Raw genomic sequence first — 21,460 nt, 5'->3', positions numbered from 1 at the left:
CGCATGGCCCCCGTTTAAACCCTGATTTATTCATTTCCGCGAGTGGGGGGCTAAAATATTGCGCTTGGGGGGAAAAAATCAAAGTTAAAATAAAATGTTCCGCTTGGAGGCTTTGCAAGCAGCCAAGCAAGATTCCTCTCCCAAAGCAAGAAACGGATCTCTCTTTTGAGTTTCGGTTTCTATTCTGCCCGAGTGAGCTCACTGCGTTGCTATATAAACTGAGAGAGCGAGGCAAAAGTTTGCAGACGGAGGTAGCATCCTGCAGACTGCTGGACCGCTGGCGAGGGAAAGTTCGCTTCCTGCGAAATTCAGCCTCCTCTCTGGAAAAGGAAAAATGAGGTAAGCAGGGACTCCCCCCTGCGTAGATCTGACTCCTCCGGCTTAAAGACCTCCCGTTCTGCATCTTGTGCTGCTGGAGTTAGAATCCCAGAATGGGAGAGATGGGAGGGAAACCCCCCACCCCGAATAGCCTGGCCCCCTGCAATGCAAGTTGGGAGTTGCTGGTCCCCAGCTTCGGCAGCCAGCATGGCCAAGGGCCGGGGGGAAACGGGAGCGGGAGTCCCGCGACATCAGGAGAGCGGCAGCTGTGGCTCAGTGGTTAGAGCACCTGCTTCGCATGTAGAAGATTTCAGGGCTGGACTAGATGACCGGGGCTGTCTTCAGCATATGCAGTGGGGTGGAAAGATCCGCCAGGCGCCGCCCCCCCCCTCAGCCCAGGGCAACAAACCAGCCCGAGGCGTCGGCTTCTGCAACTGAGCGAAGCTGCGCACCTTGTGGTGTACCACATTCATAGTACAGTGGTACCTCGGGTTACATACCCTTCAGGTTACAGACTCCACTAACCCAGAAATATTACCTCGGGTTAAGAACTTTGCTTCAGGATGAGAACAGAAATTGTGCTCCGGCGGTGCAGCAGCAGCGGGAGGCCCCATTAGCTAAAGTGGTGCTTCAGGTTAAGAACAGTTTCAGGTTAAGAACGGACCTCCGGAACGAATTAAGTACTTAACCCGAGGTACCACTGTACTGAGGAACAGAACCCCCAGGGATGTTTCCCTGAAGCACCCCCCCCCCACCCAGAAAGAATCCTGTTAACTGCAGTTTACACATCAGAGCGGCATTTCCAAGCATCGTTCAGTTTCCAGGGTTCTGGCAGTGCGTGCACACTTTCAATGCGCTTTGAAGGAGGGTGTGCGCACAGTCTCAGAGGCAGGCTGCCTCTGGCACTGGAGATCATGGAGTTGTGGAGTTGGAAGGGACCCCCTGCAAGGCAGGAATCTCAGCTAAAGAATCCCTGGCATGTGGCCATCCCAGCCCTGCTTAAAAACCTCCAAAGGACTTTTCTTTTCCTCGAATTCCTGCGCTTTGCATGCAGAAGATTTCAGGGCTGGACTAGATGACCGTCGATGTCCCTTGCAACTCTAAAACCCTGTGGTCCCCTGATGGCATCTGCAGGTAGGGCTGGAGAGAGGATCGTGGAACTGTAGAGTTGGAAGGGACCCCAGGGGTCATCTAGTCCAACCCCCTGAAGTGCAGGGATCTTTTACCCCAGGTGGGGCTCGAACCCACAACCCGGAGATCCAGAGTCTCCTGCTCTACTGACGGAGCTGTTATTCTGACACTCTTTGGCCAAATCTAGGGAGTAGAAGCAGGCACCTGCTCGTGTGGGCAGGGCCTAGGGATAAAAGCGGGCGGGGCCTCGGTGCAAAGTGGGTGTGGTCTATAGGTAAAAGTGGGTGGGGCAACAGGTGTGACCCTTTTTTGGCAAGAGGCCACATTCCAGTGACAACCAAGTCTAAATCCTAAATCTTCTGGGCCCTTTTGGGCAAAGGACTCCTACCCGCAGCACCCCTTCACCCTTTCTCTCTTTTTATTTATTTATAGTTTTATTAGATTTTTCTAATTTACATTTCAGGATATTCATTTAAACATCCTCAAATCATTGACTTCCCTTCTTTCCGTGGTTCTTTGTGCCTACCATACATCCCTGCATATTGTGAATGACCTAAACCATTCCGTATTCCATTGTTACACCATCAAAACTTAATTTGCACTGTTGAATTTGCCTTAAGGCTGCCGACGTTTTTAAATTTATACAACTTTCACCCATATAACCAGTAAACATTTTCCAGCCTTCTTTAAACATACATGCTTCTTGCTCTCTTATTCTGTATGTCAAATCTGCAAGCTACGCGTATTCCATCAGTTCAAGTTTCCATTCTTCTTTGGTTGGGACCTCGCTCGGTTTCCATTCTGGGGCTAGCAAAACACAGTAGTAGCAGTAGTAGCATACATAAATAGCCTTTTTTGGACACCTCGTGATTTCCCTCTAAATTATCCCCAAGAAAAAGGTTTGTTTGTTTTTTAAAGGTACTTTTAAACATATTCCCCCAATCCATTATACAGTGGTACCTTGGGTTACATACGCTTCAGGTTACAGACTCTGCTAACCCAGAAATAGTACCTTGGGTTAAGAACTTTGCTTCAGGATGAGAACACAAATTGTGCAGCGGCAGCGCAGTGCCAGCAGGAGGCCCCATTAGCTACAGTGGTGCTTCAGGTTAAGAACAGTTTCAGGTTAAGAACAGACCTCTGGAATGAATTAAGTATTTAACCCGAGGTACCACTGTATAGTCGTACCTTGGAACAGAATCCGTTCCGGAAGTCTTTTCGACATCCAAAACATTTGACTATCAAAGTGCGGCTTCCGACTGGTTGCAGGAAGAACGTTGGAAAACCGGAACACTCACTTCCCATTTTCGATCGTTCGGGAGCCAAAACGTTCAACTCCCAAGGCGTTCGGGAGCTGAGGTACGACTGTACAGTGGTACCTCGGGTTAAGCACTTAATTTGTTCTGGAGGTGAGGTCCGTTCTTAACCTGAAACTGTTCTTAACCTGAAGCACCACTTTAGCTAAGGGGGCCTCCTGCTGCCGCCACCGTGCAATTTCTGTGCTCATCCTGAAGCAAAGTTCTTAACCCGAGGTACTATTTCTGGGTTAGTGGCGTCTGTAACCTGAAGCGTATGTAACCTGAAATGACTGTAACCCGAGGTACGACTGTATATCCTCTCAAGAGTGTCCCTCACCCTTTCTCGATCTCCCTGCCTCTTCCCTCTGCAGCCGACCTCTGAGATCGAAGCTGGAGAGCTTGCAGTGCCACTTCACCTGGGACTTCGAGTTCAAGGACAAGGTGGATGCCTTGCACATCCTGCAGACCCTGGCCCCATTGGCCCAGCACACCCCACACCGCAACCGAGGCGCCTACCTTGCCATGAGGGCCTACCTCCAGGACTTCCAGGGGAACTACGAGGAGGCCCTGGACAGCCTCCGAGAAGCAGAGGGGGCTCTGAAGAGGGACCACCCCACCAACTTCTCCCGCCAGGCCCTGGTGACCTACGGCAACTACGCCTGGGTCTACTACCGCTTGGTCAATTACGACATGGTGGACCTCTACCTGGGACGCATCCACGACATCTGCCGGTCCTTGGCCAGCCCAGAGGCCTACTCTGCGATGATCCCTGAAGTCCATGCTCAGAAAGGCTGGTCCCTCCTGGCCGGGGGCTTCCGGAACGGGGACCAGGCCGCAGAATGTTTCCGGAAGGCGCTGGAGGCGGAAGAGTCCAACGAGGAGTTCCAGGCCGGACTGGCCATCTCCGTTTATGCCTCCTACACTCATTCTTGGGCCGACGAAAAACGGGAAGAAGCCCAGAAGTTGCTGGAAGAAGTCGTCGCTCACCAGCCGCAGAACTATGAAGCCAAAGCTTACTTGGCTCAGACACTTAAGGCGGTGGACACGGAAAGAGCGCTCTTCCTTGTGGACGATGTTGCCCAGGAGAGCGTGAACCCTGAAGTCCTCCGAATCGTCTCCAAGCTGTATAAGCAGCAATCCCTTCCCTGTACCATTTCCATTCTGAAGAAGGCCATCGCCTTAGATCCCGGCTACCATCTCCTACACTACGACCTTGGCATGTGCTACCTGCAGATGTTGGAGCACTCTCCAGGCGATGTCAGAGAAGAAGCCATTGAGCCTGCCATTGAGAGCTTCAAACGCGCTCTGGAGATGGATCCTTTCTCCATCTTCACCCGGCTGAAGCTGGCGAAAGCTTACGGTGAGAGGTCACCGGCTTACGAGGAAGAGATCTACCTTAACCTGATGGAGGAGCTCCCGGGAGCCAGCAAGAGATGCCAGCAGTCCATCTACATGCACTGGGGGGACTTCCACCTCCACAAGAAGGGGATGAAGAGCAAGGCCTTAGAGATGTACCAGGCGGCCGCCAGGATCCCCGGAGACCACTCCCTTGAGAGGAAGCAGCTGGAAGTTCGCCTGAAGAGGCTGGCGAGGATGTTCAGGGAAGACGGAGAAATGGACCAAGCGAGCGCTGTCTACAGCTTCCTTAAAGAAACAGGGCTTCAGGTTACAAGTCAACAGGACGGATCGTGGCGAAGGGGTTTGTGGCGAGGGAACAGCAGGGCCCAGCAGTGAAGGACCTCCACACTCACACACTTGCAGAGAGGCAAGGGGTTGTGGCTCTTTCCTTCCAGTTTGGGAAGAGGCTCTTCCTGCAGCTCTGAGCCCCTGGACCCTCCAGCAGGTTTTGCTGGGGAAAAGCTGATTTCCATAAAGTTTCGTTGCAGTCCCCTCGCTGCACTAAAGGAGAGGAAAAAAGCTTCCAGTTGTGTTTATCTGTGTAGTTGTTTCTAGAAGTTGCCTTGCTTTTATTACTATTACTATTACTATTACTATTATTATTTTTAGTTGCAGGCAGAAAGTCCTGGATCTGGCAAGGGTTAAAATCTAACGGAGTATTCCATTGCTGGAGTTCAGTGCAATGATTTTAGAATGTTGTTTATGTTGTACTTTTGTACTGTTTTATTGTTGTTAGCCGCCCTGAGCCCGGCTTCGGCTGGGGAGGGCGGGATATAAATAAAATTTATTATTATTATTATTATTATTCTTTTCTGCTTGATTCCAAGACTGTCAGTATGGAAGAAGCAAGACCTTTTGGGGTGTTAAGTCTGCAAGCCCCTCCATCCAGGGCTCCGGTTGTATGTATGTTGTGCAAATAAACCATATATCCTAAGGACACCACGGTCTCCACTGTTGCCTGTTCCAAGGAAACTGAGCCCTGGGATATTGCTCCGCTCAGAGATTTGGGTGCCACGTAACAGTATTAAGATTATGGTGACCACATACTGCTTGCCCGTCACCCTAAGGTCCCAGGGCGGGTTGCAACCATTCAAGTTATTAATATATCAACAGATGGCATTGCACAATATTGCAAGCAGTTTAAAGCCAAGTAGGAATTGCCGGGGGTTGAAACAGATTAGCCTTTCGGTCCCTTCCAACTAATTGCAGAAGTGAGCTGGGCATTCATAAGACACACTTCAGGGGTCGAAATACCACAGGTGGTGTGTGGCTGAGACTCTTCCATGTCTTAGCTGCAGAACAAACACAAACGAGAACTTGGAAAGAGAGCCACTCTTTGGGAAGTTTCCCAGCGCCAGTCTCAAGCCTGCCATCGTCTTGCTCTGCACCTGCAGATTTCAGCAAGGCTGAAAGAGAACCAGGAAACCTTCAGCAGAGCTGTGCAGTGCCGGATGATTTTGGGAACGTTCAGGGTGGCAGGAGAGGATATACTGTTTATTAATATCCTTCCTAACTTGCACTAGCAAGTTCCTTTACTTAGCAGAGTTACACCCCCCTTTTTACATGCACAGCAGATAGCTGGTTGCAGGCTCGTGTAAGCCTCTCACTATTATAAAATTCAGTCTGTCTAAGATTGTACGTTCCTGGTAAATTCCCTTGAATCCCTCTTAAAAGAATAAAGACGCCACAATCTTATTCAAAGTCAATAAGAGAGGTTTACTCACATTGGTTCACAGTTGGATTCCTGAAGGCAGATTTGGTTACAAATATGTACATGTGGATCTACCCCATATGGGGGAATAATCCCAGTGCTTCTGCTAGGTGAGAGCTAGCAGAGCAGTTCTAGCTAAAACCTGGTCAAATGAAGAAGGAAGTCAAAAAGAGGGAGGTGTGCTGCGTGACTCGTCCTTTTGTTACCTGGACAGGTGAGGTCACGCCCACCTTCTATCACATGCAAAAGGAAGGATGCTCCAGCCAGGAGGAACAGGAAGTTTCGACTGGCTGGACCAAACGTTCCCTGGCATGTCTTCTCTAGCATTACAAGGAATGCTGTACTTGACTGCCTCTCCTGGATCACATCCCACAATCTCAAGAGGGGAGGGTGCTGTTTTGCATTCCTTTCTCTTTCAAGGATGAAATAAGCTCACAGAGGTGCCTTGAAAGTGTGAGGGAGGGAGGCTGCAAAGTGATATCCCTCCCTCACAGGAGAGGAGAGCAGGTGAAGGATGCTGGAGTCTCCAGAGGGATCAGGCGGGAGGATGAATTTGGGCAGGGGGGAGCTGGTGGGGGAAGCTGTATTTCCTGAGGCTCCTGACCAGCTGGCCAGATTTTAAATTCCAAGTTGAGGACCACCCTGTTCCCCGTGGTTCCTCTCATCCCGCCTGGGTTTGTAGACCAGGAAACTGCAGGAGGGGGGGCAGCTTGGAACTGAAGGAATGGGTTTCTGTGCAGTCAGTCTGAAACGGGATCCAAAATCCACATTTTTCCTCCAAGGGAGCATTTCTAAAATGCATTAACTTGAGCTCTTGAGTCAATGTATAAACAGAAAGCCAGTTGTATAAACCAAGTGCTCAAAGCCCTCTCCTTTATCAGTCTGTGACTGCAATGGATGGCCTTGCCAGTTCCAGTGGAGCAGGGATGGCACGTCTGGGTCTTATCTTACATCCTGACCACAAAAAGACACACAGACCTTGTCAAGTGACAAGACACCCGGAAACGGTGCCAGGAATGTTCTTAGAGTTGGTGACCTCCTGCCCCAAGATAAGAGTATAGGAACAGGAACAACCTTTTATGGTCAAGAGTACCGGAACAGGAATATCTGTTTATGGTCATGGATGAATCTAGATCAAGGGAAGTAATAGTGCCACTGTATTCTGCTCTGGTCAGACCTCACCTGGAGTACTGTGTCCAGTTCTGGGCACCACAGTTCAAGAAGGACACTGACAAACTGGAACGTGTCCAGAGGAGGGCAACCAAAATGGTCAAAGGCCTGGAAACGATGCCTTATGAGGAACGGCTAAGGGAGCTGGGCATGTTTAGCCTGGAGAAGAGGAGGTTAAGGGGTGATATGATAGCCATGTTCAAATATATAAAAGGATGTCACATAGAGGAGGGAGAAAGGTTGTTTTCTGCTGCTCCAGAGAAGCGGACACAGAGCAATGGATCCAAACTACAAGAAAGAAGATTCCACCTAAACATTAGGAAGAACTTCCTGACAGTAAGAGCTGTTCGACAGTGGAATTTGCTGCCAAGGAGTGTGGTGGAGTCTCCTGCTTTGGAGGTCTTTAAGCAGAGGCTTGACAACCATATGTCAGGAGTGCTCTGATGGTGTTTCCTGCTTGGCAGGGGGTTGGACTTGATGGCCCTTGTGGTCTCTTCCAACTCTATGATTCTATGATTCTATGTCAACTTACGTGTATAAGCTGACGTGGTTGGATTCCTGGGGAAGGGGGAAGAGGGTGCCTGGAGGATATATATACTGCATGAAATTTCTCATTTCCTTGGACTTGCTGTGAACTGACCACGCAAGTGCCTTCTGCTATCCAGAGAGCAGAATAAACTTTCTCTGAATCAACCTCGGTGACATTTGACTTCCTTTCTCCCTCCCGGGAGCAATGCAGACACCACCAGTCGGTAAAGTCTAAGAAGGCTACAGAACCTAACCTTTAGGAAAGGGGGGCTTTTCCAGGAAACTGCCACCCAGCCAGCAGTCTTCTTCTGGAACAGCCATTGATGCACGTTTGCCTATGCGGTCGCCCAAACCTATCGGAGCCCATTTGACCGCTTCAGTAGGTGGAATTGGCCCTGTTACAGGGGACTGTGGAACTCCCTGCCACTTGACACCAAGCAGGCGGCGCCTTCGCTGTACTTTTTCCGGCCCCTGCTATAACCAAGCCAACTCAGATGCTTAGAATCGTAGAATCTTAAGAGTCAGAAGGGACCCCAAGGGTCATCCAGTCCAACCCCCGGCTGCATTGCAGGAATCTCAGCTAAAGAATCCTTGACAGAGGGCCACCCAACTTCTGTTAGAAACCTCCAAGGAAGGAGAGTCCATCACCGCAACTCAAAAGTCAAAAGTGGTTTTGTTTTTCATTTTTATTTTTTGGAATATATTTCATGAAACTCCCACAAATTCCAAATAAAGTTACATAACCATTTTTTTCTTCAACACAGTGGTACCTCGGGTTAAGAACTTTATTCGTTCTGGAGGTCCGTTCTTAACCTGAAACTGTTCTTAACCTGAAGCACCACTTTAGCTAATAGGGCCTCCTGCTGCCGCTGTGTCACCGCCGCGCGATTTCTGTTCTCATCCTAAAGCAAAGTTCTTAACCTGAGGTACTATTTCTGGGTTAGCAGAGTCTGTAACCTGAAGTGTCTGTAACCTGAAGCGTTTGTAACACAAGGTAAAGGTAAAGGGACCCCTGACCATTAGGTCCAGTCCTGGCCGACTCTGGGGTTGTGGCACCCATCTCGCTTTACTGGCCGAAGGAGCCGGCGTACAGCTTCCTTCCGGGTCATGTGGCCAGCATGACTAAGTCGCTTCTGGCGGACCAGAGCAGTGCACAGAAACGCCGTTTACCTTCCCGCCGGAGTGGTACCTATTTATCTACTTGCACTTAGACGTGCTTTCGAACTGCTAGGTTGGCAGGAGCCAGGAGAGAGCAACGGGAGCTCACCCCATCGCAGGGATTTGAACCACCGACCTTCTGATCAGCAAGCCCTAGACTCTGTGTTTTAACCCACAGCGCCACCTGCGTCCCGTAACCTGAGGTACCAATGTACTAATAATAACATATCAACTTCCCCTTCCATTTTCTGCGATGTTTTCCATCCCTCCCCATTGCTGCCCCCTGTCTTCACTCTTGTATCCAAATCATAACACAATAATCTCTAATTCTTTCTGTTGTTCAAATCCTGCTTTCAAATTTGTCATATTATAATAGTTCTTTGAAGGCTTCCAGTTATATCAGGCAGAGGAACCCCCCAGGCCCACCTTGGCTCTCTCCGCAGTCTGAGAAGTAGGAAATAATCTGGAATTGGGACCTGGTGGCTCAGAGAAGAGACACATTCCCTCCCAAGTGAACAGAAGCAGGATTCGGAGAAGCGGGCACTGGCTTCCTTCGTTTTGCCTTCCCCCAGGACCATTTCCTCCAAGGAAGGGTGGTCTTTCCCCCTAGAGTCAGCCTGGCCATAGCTGGGACGTAGCAGCTTCTGTGCAAGGACTGCAGAGGGTGCTTGAGAAATGCAAATACGTTCCGGGGGGAAATGGAAACTGAAACTTATAATTGGAAACTCACAAGAGAAAGGGCTCTCCGCTCCCAATGTTGCTTTTCTTCCAGCAAAGGAGAGTTTTGTCACCCCGCAAGGGCAAACACCGGTCCTGTGTGGTTTAATTGCCGGGGTTGGACTAGATGACCCTCGGGTCCCCTCCAACTCGACACTTCCATGAGCTAGGGGTTTGAGACACAAGGAAAGTGGGGGTTCTCCTGCTCATTCCCTGCTTGTGAGCTCCCCACTTTGGGCCTGATCCGGCAACCAGACAGATCTTCGGATGCTCTTATGAAGTGAAGCAGCAGCTACGTGCCAGCCCCTCGTGAGGAGCAGGTGACAAACACAGACCTGCCAACATTCCTCTGATAAAAATAGGGACATCCTATTCTACATCAGTGCCTCTCCCCCCCCCCCCCTTCATCTTTCCATTTCTGGGTGTAATGAATCCTGGCTGCTTCAGTTACATAAGAATCTTTTTTTTTGAATTTCTGTCCCTTGTAGAAAAGGTTCAGGGTTCTTTTTGTGTGTGTGTAATCACTTCAAACATCTTTCCCCCCCTTTATCTCATCCTATTTCATTGCCCCCCAAATACCCTCACTTTCTTACCAGACCACCACGTGCGGGAAAATCGTGGCGCTTTTAATGTGTTTCGGTATTTTAGCTTCTGCATGTTTTAACAGCGGGTTTAATCCAATTCTTCTGGGTTCTTTACCTTCTTCTAAACCGCTCGGAGGTTACCGACAATCGAGCGGCGTGCAAATTTCACGAAATTTCATGAAATAAGCAGATGAAGACCCACGGCAACTTTCCAAACATCTGGGCAGGAAGGACTAATAAAGAATATTTCTGGCAGGAGAAAGAAAGAAAGAAAGAAAGAAAGAAAGAAAGAGGGAGGAAGGAAGGGAGGGAGGGAGGGAGGGAGGATGAAGGAAGGAAGAGAGAGGAAGGAAGGAAGGGAGGGAGGGAGGGAGAGGGAGAGAGGGAGGAAGGAAGGAGGGAAGAAAGAAAGAAAGAAAGAAAGAAAGAGGAAGGGATGGATGGAGGGAGGGAGGAAGGAAGGAAGGAAAGGAGGGAGGGAGGGAGGGAGGGAGGAAGGAAGGAAGAGAATATAGTGCAGGGAGCTGCCTGATATCAATAGGCGGTGAGTTCCAAAGGGCTGCTGCGCTGAAAGATCGATTTCTTGCAAACGCAGAAAAGGGATGATATGGCTTCTGAATGCAAGCTGGATCTCGTTTCCGCCTTCCTGGCTCCACCGTCTTGTGGTGTTTAGAGCATCTCATATAACAACAGACAAAGGCATGAATAATAGAGATCTTGCAGTGAGCATTGCACTGCCTGGAACTTGCGCTGCCAGCGAAAAGCCACGTCGGCTGGCCCAAAGGAGAGCCTGGCTCTCCCCCCAGCCTCCACCTGCGTCCTGGAGCGCCCAGAAATTGCAGGGTACGTACCTGGGTCCTGGCTAGGAGGCCTATCGATGGCTACCAGCCATGGTGGCTATGCTGTGGTCTCTGTAGTGCAGTTTTCTGACTGGCCACGGTGAAAACCTGGCTCCATCTTTCCCCCATTGCAGGAGCAGGGCGGCTCGCCGGATGGACGCACGAGGGTCCGGTTTGGGCGGCTGGGGCCTCGGGGATCTGCGGCGCCTCCAGCCTAGCCTGTTCCGGACGGCGGCAGACAGGGCCCAGCTGCAGACGGCTGTTCACCAGGTGAGGTCGCAACCCCTTTTCCGCGTCATCAAAGCATTGTGTTAATGGAAAAATCCGAGGGCTCCCTTGGACAAAAACAAAGACACCAACCAGGATAACTTGGAGCAAAACAGCAGCCTGTAGGCTTGGCCTTTATTGAATACTCCCACCCGCAATAAGATGAAGCAAAATGGAAGCCCAGAACAAAAGAAGACCCCAACTTTTATTAGTTACTAATCCCCCAAACTACACCCCTAAGGGGGACATCACAACTACATCACAAAAAGGAGGGTTGAGGGAGGAGTTGTGGTGGTAACCTGAGTGTCCTGTCACCTGGCTGGTTCCCCCTTTCCCCCTCCCCATGAGTACTTTCCAGGTGACAGAGGGGAGTTTGCAGTTTCCTGCCCCCAGAGGGAAGATCTGATCATTGTCCTTTGTTCCAGTCCATGCTGAATCCACTCCCATATGCAAGTCCTTTGTGTCCTTGATGGTCTTCTGTCTGGGACCATCAGGGTTGGCATAACAACTGGGCAGGGCTCCTGTGGATGTGCTGGTATGCTCAAGAGATTATGTCTGGCCTGTATCAGACCTTCCCCATTTTGTAGTCCTTCCTTCATGGACTAAAATAAAAGTGGAACAGTCCAGATCCGATGTATGGTTGATTTTCTATGAATTTATAACAGAAGCGTAGCGTATGTAGTGTGTGTGTGTGTGTGTGTGTGTGTGTGTGTGTGTGTGTGTGTGTGTGAAGTTTGTACAAACTGAATGATTGGGGGGGGGGGGTTCCTGCGACAGTTGCAAATGGTTGCAAGCGTCCTGGCGTTTGGTCTCCCATTGTGGCCAGAAGAGATGCCTCTGGATATGGGGAAAGTGACGGGCACAGGTAGACTGCTCTTGACCAGGGATGCTCCACACCTGCCATTACTGCTTTCCAACCCAGCTGTCAGGGATTCTTTAGATGTGATTTCTCCGGCCGCAGAGGGCTGTCCTAGGTGATCCTTTGGGTCCCTCCCATTCCCCTCTTTTTTTGTAGAAATAATTTTTATTTGATTTTACAAAAGTTACATTACCAAATACATAACCATCTACAGAGATTTCTCTGAATCCCTCGACTTTCCACCTTCCCCTCCCTGGCTCCTATTGTCAACATTTTCAACTGCATATTATTACATAATACGTATTTTGTATCTGTCCGTATTTCCATCATGTTAGTTACATTACAAGTGTTGTTAAAATCCTGGTAATGTTTTCAGCTGATTAAAAGTGGTCTCCCGGATAGATTATAAACTTTCCCCATTCTTTCTTGAAGTTATTGTCTTCTTGGTTCCTGAGCTTTCCGGTCAGTTTTGCCATTTTGGCATAGTCCAACAGCTGTTCCTCTCTGGTGGGGATTTTATCTTATCATCATCATTTTATTTTTATGCCGCCTTTCCAGTGAGAGACAGTGTGGTGTAGTGGTTAAGAGCGGTAGTCACATAATCTGGGAAACCGGGTTCGCGTCTCCGCTCCTCCACATGCAGCTGCTGGGTGACCTTGGGCCAGTCACACTTCTTTGAAGTCTCTCAGCCCCACTCACCTCACAGAGTGTTTGTTGTGGGGGAGGAAGGGAAAGGAGAATGTTAGCCGCTTTGAGACTCCTTAAAGGGAGTGAAAGGCGGGATATCAAATCCAAACTCTTCTCTTCTTCTTCTTCTTTCCATAGTTGAAACTATGCTCAAGGCGGCTCACAGCATGAGAAGATTTACATAATTACAGACATAGCAGAAGTCATAAACAATAAATAAAACACATCAAAATGTACACAACCAAAGAGAATCAATTTCCACGTAAATCGTAAGATCTAAAAGTAAAGATACGACAATAATATCAATAAAAGCAACAAGCTCTCTCAATCCCCATAAACAATACTCCAGCTCAAAAATCTGTTCAACAGCCTCAGCTTTTGTAGCTGGAGTCAGTCCGCACTCCACTCTCCCAAGCCAGGTAGGAAAGGGCTAGGTAAGATTGTCTTCCATAAACATGGTTTTAACAGTGAGTCCGTAAGTGACTGTGGAGGCCAGTTCTGGATCCACACGTCCTTCCACAGTGGGGACATAGGTTTCCGGGCGGGAGTTGATCCCGGTGTGGATTTGCCAAGCGTGCCTTCCTCTTAGCACGTTTCTCCCTTGCGTCCTGAGTTCGAGTGTCTTCAAAGTCTATGACACCTTTGGTAGAGGCTGTTCTCCAACTGGAGCGCTCGCAGGCCAGTGTTTCCCAATTGTTGGTGTTTATACTACATCAGAGGTCAGCAAACTTTTCCAACAGGGGGCCGGTCCACTGTCCCTCAGACCTTGTGGGAGGCCAGACTATATTTTTTGGGGGGGAAATGAACGAATTCCTATGCCCCACAAATAACCCAGAGATGCATTTTAAATAAAAGGACACATTCTACTCATGTAAAAACACGCTGATTCCCGGACTGTCCGTGGGCCGGATTGAGAAGGCGATTGGGCTGGATCTGGCCCTTGGGCCTTAGTTTGCCTACCCATGTACTACATTTTTTTTTAAGATTTGCCTTGAGACACTCTTTAAACCTCCTTTGTTGACCACCAGCATTACGCTTTCTATTTTTAAGTTCGGAGTAGAGTAGTTGCTTAGGAAGATGATAACTAAGCGTGCGCCCAACATGCCCTCTCTGCCTCACAGGTATTTGGGAGCCATGCGTGGCACGGCTGCTGTTCCGACAAGCTCCTGGAGGCACTGCTTGAAGCAGGGCAGCAGTGTTACCTGAAGCAACAGGTGAGTTCAGAGGTCCCCATCTCTCTCTCTCTCTCTCTCTCTCTCTCTCTCTCTCTCTCTCTCTCTCTCTCTCATCCTCCTCTGACCAGGGCTGAACGGTGGGGTTGTCCATTTCAAAAGTGCTCCTAGGCACCCCCTGTAGTGGAAGGAAAGTAGAAATGAAGAACTGCTACTCCTACAAGCGCCACGTGTTAGGGTGAGGCTAAATGCTTTGTTGTTGTTTAGTCGTTTAGTCGTGTCCGACTCTTCGTGACCCCATGGACCAGAGCACGCTTCTGCGCATGTGCAACCACCAAAACCTGGAAGCACCATATTTTTCACTCCATAAGGCGCACTTTTTTCCTCCTAAAAAGTAAAGGGAAATGTCTGTGCGTCTTATGGAGCGAATGTGCGGTCGATCGCTGGCTCCCTTTCCAGCCCCTTGCCCAGGCCTCTATTGTTGAATGTTCTGCAGACGGAGGCCGTTTGTTTCCCCAGCGACATGGGACTGGCTGATTAGATTATCTGTCTGGAAACTGTAGAAACGGCTCCCTTTCCTTTTCTAAAAAAGCTGCAGAACTGTGAGTTGAACCCCATAAAAACAGGATTTTTTCCCTTTGCAAAGTAAGCTCAACAACTTTGAGCTGATTCTCAAAAACGGGGCTTTTTCCCTTTGCAAAAGAACCTGCGCAACTGGGAGCTGATTCCCCCCCCCCAAAAAAAACAGGGCTTTCCCCCTTTCCTCCTCTAAAAACTAGGTGCGTCTTATGGTCAGGTGCACCTTATGGAGCGAAAAATACGGTAACCTGTTCCGGTACTTCCGGGTTACGGCGGTCCATCGCCGGTAAAAACGCAACCTGAAACGTCTGTAACCCGAGGTGTGACTGTACATAGATATCTGTATGAGATACCCTTCCCTAGTTGCACTGGGATTTTCAACTCCTGGACTCCGACCACGACGGCTACCTCTCCGCCCGCGATGTGGAGCTGCTCCTGACCCAGGTGCCACACGCCCACCCTGCAGGCGAGGCCTGGCAAGACTTCCTCAGGAGCCGGGGACCCAGCTTCTCTTGGAGAGACATCGAGGTAACGGTTGGGCCGCGGAAATAGCGGAGACTGTCCCACGCAGGAGACTGTAGCCTTTCTATGCCCTTTTAATAATAATAATAATAATAATTTATTATTTATACCCCGCCCATCTGGCTGAGTTTCCCCAGCCACTCTGGGCGGCTCCCAATCAGGGTTAAAAACCGTACAGCGTTACATATTAAAAACTTCCCTGAACAGGGCTGCCTTAAGATGTCTTCTGGATGTCAGGTAATTATTTATCTCTTTGACATCTGATGGGAGGGCGTTCCACAGGGCGGGCGCCACCACCGAGAAGGCCCTCTGCCTGGTTCCCTGTAGCTTTGCTTCTTGCAGTGAGGGAACTGCCAGAAGGCCCTCGGAGCTTGACGTCAGTGTCTGGGCTGAACGATGGGGGTGGAGACGCTCCTTCAGGTATACTGGACCGAGGCCGTTTAGGGCTTTCAAGGTCAGCACCAACACTTTGAATCGTGCTCGGAAACGATGGATAGGAAAATGTTGCACCCGAGCAGGGACGAAAGGAGCCAAACGACACCAAGGGGTTAAATCCAGAGAAAGAGCTTTTATTCTGCCCTGGGGGGGGCAGAGGAGCAAGTGTGATAACTCACAAAAACAAGCACGAGTTCACATGCGTTTGCACAGAGTATATATCCCCCTTCCAGTTCCCTCCCCCTTTCTCCTCCCATGTGTCTCCTGAGCATGAACAGAAAGTTCCTGTCTTGGGACCATTTTTTGGGCTCTTCCCAGGAAAGGGGGGTTTCAGAGTGTTCCAGTTATGTTTCATTCTTGTGCTTTGCCATGGTTCCCGGACAGGAGCAAGTTGCAATCTAGTCTAAGCAAGGCCAAAGGCTCTGAGAAAACAACGGACTCTGTTCCCTACCTTTTGTTACAGTATTTTACTTGCAGCAAGAGGAATATGCTTAGCTAATGCTTTTTGCCTTAGAGGAAATGCAGTTTTTAAAAATGCTTGAGGCGAGGCCAGTGGCGTAGCGTGGGGGGTGCAGGGGGGGCCGGCCGCACCGGGCGCAACATCTGGGGGTTAGGGGGCGCAAATCCACGGGTTAGGGGGCGCAAATTACTTGCCTTGCCCCGGGTGCTGACAACCCACGCTACGCCACTGGGCGAGGCTTTTGAGGCCTGGCTGGGGGGGGGGATTCACAAACAGTTTTAGGGTTTTTGGGGTAATCCTAACTGTTCCCCTTCAAGACGTGGTGAGGCGGTGGCTTCAGGCGGCAGGGCCAGAGACCTGCTCCCAGTGCAATGGGCTTCCTCCAGTCGCCTCCAGCTGCTTCGGGCGGTTTTCCGTGACGATGTACAGTTTTCCGTTTGGCCTCAGGCGGCAAAATGTCCTGCGCTCCAGGAGGGCCTGAAGGGATTGGCCCAGCAAGGGTCCCGGGGGCCAGGCTGTGAGACGAGGAGGGCCACACTTGCCCCCCGGAGGGCCTGAGGTTCTCCACCTTGAGGTAGACGGGTGGTCCTAGGTGGAGGAGCGAATGGGGTTCGGGGGCAAAGCAGGACCCATATGTTGCAGGGGGGGCAATATTGAGGGGTGCCAGCTTGCCTGCATGGCCGGGGAGTTACACAGGCCCCTCACCCGGTTTCCTCTTGCTTCTCCCCCCCCTCACCCCACAAGGACTGGCTTTTCAGACCACCCCACCTGCTCGTGGACAGACCCCGCACCGAGCTGAGAAGGAGCTGTTTCAGCGAGCAGGTAGGAGCGGGAACCAACCCTGGGATGGAAACTGCTCGGGAATCGAGGCTCGGCGATGTCTGAACCAGGATCGGGCCCCAGTGGTTGGGAGAGGGCGGGCTGCCTAGGAGTAGCTCAGCTATGGAACTCACTGCTGTAGGAGGGCAGCGATGGCCATCAGTTTGGATGGCTTTCGATGAGCGGCAGATTAGGGCCCGGGATTTAGCGTTCCCAAAGCAAGGAAGGATTGGAGTCTGATTAATAAAATATACACGAGGCTTGACCAGCAAGACTCTGGAAGGAGGTGCCAATAATAATTCCTCTCCACCCCTCGGCCCAGGTCGTTTTATTCACAAAAGAACTTTTTACACAGTGTTCGTAAGAACCAATCAGATTTCCTCTGAGCATTTCAAAAACCCCACGTGGAGACAAAGTTAAAAGTTAAAACTTGTTGTTGTTTAGTTGTTTAGTTGTGACCAACTCTTCCTGACCCCATGGACCAGAGCATGCCAGGCACTCCTGTCTTTCACGGCCTCCCGCAATTTGGTCAGACTCATGCTGGTAATAATAATAATAATAATAAATTTTATTTATATCCCGCCCTCCCCAGCCAAGCCGGGCTCAGGGCGGCTAACAACAATCAAATAAACAATCAAATAATAACACATTCTAAAAATTTTCATTATAAAAATTAGTTAAAATCAAATTGATGGCAACCGATTAAACAAAATTCTGTGCAGGTTGCCAGAGGAGGGAGTCAGGCTGCGCCCTGACCAAAGGCCTGGCAGCTTCGAGAACACTGTCCCACCATCTCGTCCTCTGTCGTCCCCTTCTCCTTGTGCCCTCTATCTTTCCCAACATCAGGGTCTTTTCCAGGGAGCCTTCTCTTCTCATGAGGTGGCCAAAGTCTTGGAGCCTCAGCTTCAGGATCTGTCCTTCCAGTGAGCACTCAGGGCTGATTTCCTTCACAATGGAGAGGTTTGATCTTCTTGCAGTAGTCCAAGTTGCAAAGTGAGGAATTTACTTTGCACCCATCTCCTTAGCTCAGGCTTCCCAAACCCAAGGATCTTGTTGAACAATAGCTTCCATCAGCCCCCAGACGATAGATTTTATCTGATTTTATCTATCAGATAAAAGAGGGAAACTGTTCACGGAGGCGTGGAGACCCTTTTCGAACTATTTGAAAAACTGTTACAGTCAAGTGAAAATGAGGGCTGGGTTCAAATTATGAGCAGCGGGATGAAAGCAATGATATGTGAAATAGAGGATAATTGTATTAGATAAAAATATGTCATATAAAACAATAGATTTAAGTCGGGAATAAAAAAAAGGTTAGGTATAAGTCTGGAATCAAAAAAAGGTAAGGCTGGGAAGTCAAAATTTTAAGAAAAACATATACAGTCATACCTCGGGTTGAATGTGCTTCAGGTTGAGCGCTTTTGGGTTGTGCTCTGCGGCAACCCGGAAGTAACGGAGTGTGTTACTTCCAGGTTTCGTCACTCGCGCATGCGCGGATGCTCAAAATGACGTCACGCGCATGCGCGGAAGCGGCAAAACGCGACCCGCGCATGCGCAGATGCACCGCCGTGTCTTACGTTCTATTCAGGATGCGAACGGGGCTCCGGAACGGACCCCGTTTGTTAGAGACTTCAGAATACAGACCAGAATGGAAAAATCCAGGCAGCAATATTTTAATTACAAAAGTTTTATTGACTTTGGTTTATTTGTCAGACAAGCAAAGCAAAGGGGTGCATTCAGCTGCCAAAATGAGAGAAAATGCCCCCGAACACCAGGGGCAAACAGTTTTTATCCCCTTAGGCAAAACAATGGTTCAACCCTTGACCCAGCCCTCAAACATTCCCCTTTATGCATATTCATTGAAGCTCAACCAATTAAATAATTGATGTTGGTCTTTCGGTTCCAAACTGCATTATACACTAGGTGGCGCTGCGAGTTTAAAATCTTTCTGACCCCTTTTACTGGTTCCAGTAAATGCTCCTTGACCCCCTCCTCTTTTGTGGTTTTAACAGGTTGCTCGGCTTAGAACCTTGTGGTGGGCTAGACATCCTGGGCAAACGAACAGTTTCTCAGAACAGCTCCAAAATCCCCTGACCGCATCCTCTTGCAAACTCGCTGTGTTGCAAAAATATTGTTTTTGCAAGCAGGGGCAAGCAGGGGAGAGAGAAATGTCTTTTTTAGCTTTCAGCTTATTCCAAAGTGGACCCAGGTGGACCCCTGGTCCTCACTCCTTCATTCCCCCCTTTCCATCATGAAAATGCCGACCGAATATGGTTCTGCATTTTCATTTTGATGGACCTATAGGTACCACATCATAGAGAGCCAGGGCATGCGTACATGTAGCTGCATTGACCAATGCTCGGTTGTGAATGGCGGAACGGTTAAGTGGCAGTGGGAGGAGTGGTAGTCCACTCGTGGCATCTGTTGGGGTGACTTATTGGCAGAATGGGTTACCACTTCAGCCACTTGTAAACACCTAGTGTAGGGGTTATGGACACCCCACTCAGTCATTAGACAGGAAAAGTTGGCAGGGGAGACCAGGGAACTCTTTCCCGCTTTGGCCAATGCCAGCAAAAATACAGGAGTATCCAAAGAAGTAGGGCAGTACATACCACGCCTACCCACCAACCCCAATATTTCCATAGTTCCTCCCACCAATACTCGGGGGCCATTCCTAATGTTCTTTTACTGCTGAAGGGCCCACTGATATTCGTATTCAATTATTCGCTGGACCTCAGGGGTGACTCTCCACCTTTTTGCTGAGGCACCCACTATATGGAGCAATTTCTCTATAATCCCTTGTGGGTGGACTGGGCCCTCGTGTTGTCTCCTCAAGAGATTATACCCAAAAGGGGCTTCCCCCTCTTCATATATCACCATGCACCCACAAGAATATATCCACCCCTGCAACGGCCTGACACACGGGGTGACTATATCAAGGGGTTCTGGTCCCAATACCAAAAGTCCTAGTGGTGCCTCTAAATTTGCTGGAGAGCAAGTTTCTACGTTGGGGACCCTGCCCGCGGGCACCCCTCCCATCCAATTCTTCCGGAACTAGGTGCCCTGTCTGTCTACTGGGCGGCAACTCTTATGCAGCCACAAGAATACCCTGCCACATTCAAGGGTATTAGGTGTGGAGTTACCAGGCCCAGTAGTTCAGGTAGTATTCTGGGATTTTGGGAGGCTTGAGCCACCACGACAACCACAGGTGGGGCTGCAGAAGTTACAGGCACCTGTTCAGTAATTGTAATGTGCACCTGATTATCAAATGGGGTTGGTACAGTGCTCTACCCTGCAACCAGCAGGCTATTCTCCCACAACCACAAGAGCGGTCTAGAACTCGATAGATTTCGACCAATCCTGCAGCTCCCCGGAGGAGCCACATCCAAGTGCGCTGGGCAATGCAGTGAATAAAGAGCCACAGTGGGAGAGTGGGATGCTGTACTGCGGCCAATAGGGTTGGTATGGTTCGGTAGGGTCAGGGCAATAAGACATAGAGCAAGTCAATAAAGAAAATAAGAGAGAAAAGAGAAAGTCTTTGTAACTGTCCTTGTGATGATTAGTCGCAGGATCTCGTTGCCCGTGGCCTAACGCTTTTTCCCTGGTAGCGTCAGACACAAGGTGATGATCAACTTCAGAGGGTCAGCAGGATTTCTCTTGCAAGTCCAGACACCCTTCTTCAGATGCGTGTGATGTACCCAGGGGATCACCTCGACTACTTTCACTGCAGTTGGGGATGAGGGGGTCGCCAGACGCTGTCACCCAGAGGAACTGGTGAACCGGCTCAGCGAGACTGCCGCGGGACTGCAGGTGTACGCTCGAGGGAATACCTGGAAAGGAAGCAAACACACACAACAAACACAGGGATTGCACTTGTTCTTGGGTGATGTGATCTCCCATCTGCCCCAAACTGGCGGGGATGTCTCGGACGAAAGGGGTTGGCCTGCCATATAGAAGTTCAAAGGGTGATAGTCTCAGTCTCTTGGTTGGCGCACAGGGCACATTTTGGGATATAGCAGCAGTTAGTTATAGCAGCAGTTAGTTGAGATAGAATATTCTCCCAAGGTGTGCTTTTGAACAGCTGGGCCTCCCAAATGGGTGGACTCGTGGTAATTCTTTACAATTGTGCTGGCCAGATGTTGGGGCACAAAAACACGGCTGTCTGGTCCTTCCTGGAGCGTTGCTCCTTCTTGGCTGGTCCACTGCTGTTCATCAAGGGTGTAACGTGGTTCCACATCGTCTGGAGTGAGTTCTGGGATCATTCTTTTGGCATAGCAGGCATTTCCTGGAAATCTGGGCCGCCAGTTGATAAAGGTTGGCTATATACACATACTTCTCCAGCTGCTTGGTTGTGGCATCTGGCCTCATGTGGGTGGATACATAGTATCTGGTTTGTCAGCAGTGCTTAAGATCCCTTCTGGGACCACTGTTCCAATAACTGAGGCGGGGCCGGTTCCCGGGCTGCTTCCTTGGCCACTCTGTCTGCCAATCGATTTCCTCTGGCCACTTCTCCTGGTCCAGTCTTGTGTCCATAACCTCAATGCAATCGTGCGTCTGCTCCTCACCTTCTCCTACCAGCAACAGGGTAGCTGGGTTGAGGGCGGTGGTGACCACTGGTGGAGGTTTCAGAGCTGCCTCACAAGCTGCATTATCTGCTTTCCGGTTGCCTCTAGTGACCATGTCCCAACCTCTATCATGGCCTTTGCAGTGCATTACAGCAATCTCTTTGGGGGCCCATACAGTTTCTAGTAATGTCTCAACTTCTGGAACGTATTTCAGAGCTTTCCCGTGGGCTCCACTCAAGCCCC

The 21,460-nt window shown here is 49.9% G+C and overlaps 1 protein-coding gene across 1 annotated transcript; it reads left to right on the top strand.

Annotated features, from left to right (window-relative positions):
• The first annotated feature begins 194 nt into the window (after positions 1-194).
• LOC308595697 (interferon-induced protein with tetratricopeptide repeats 5-like) lies at positions 195-4,816 on the top strand. Its single transcript, XM_081210325.1, has 2 exons — positions 195-339; positions 3,119-4,816. The coding sequence occupies exons 1-2, from the start codon at positions 335-337 to the stop codon at positions 4,479-4,481; spliced, it is 1,368 nt and encodes a 455-aa protein (XP_081066451.1). The 5' UTR covers positions 195-334; the 3' UTR covers positions 4,482-4,816.
• The last annotated feature ends 16,644 nt before the right edge of the window (positions 4,817-21,460 follow it).

Source organism: Podarcis bocagei, assembly GCF_964188305.1.
Source record: "Podarcis bocagei genome assembly, chromosome: 10".
In the NCBI taxonomy this organism is placed as follows: Eukaryota; Metazoa; Chordata; class Lepidosauria; order Squamata; family Lacertidae; genus Podarcis; species Podarcis bocagei.
This window is presented reverse-complemented; position numbering and strand designations above follow the sequence as displayed.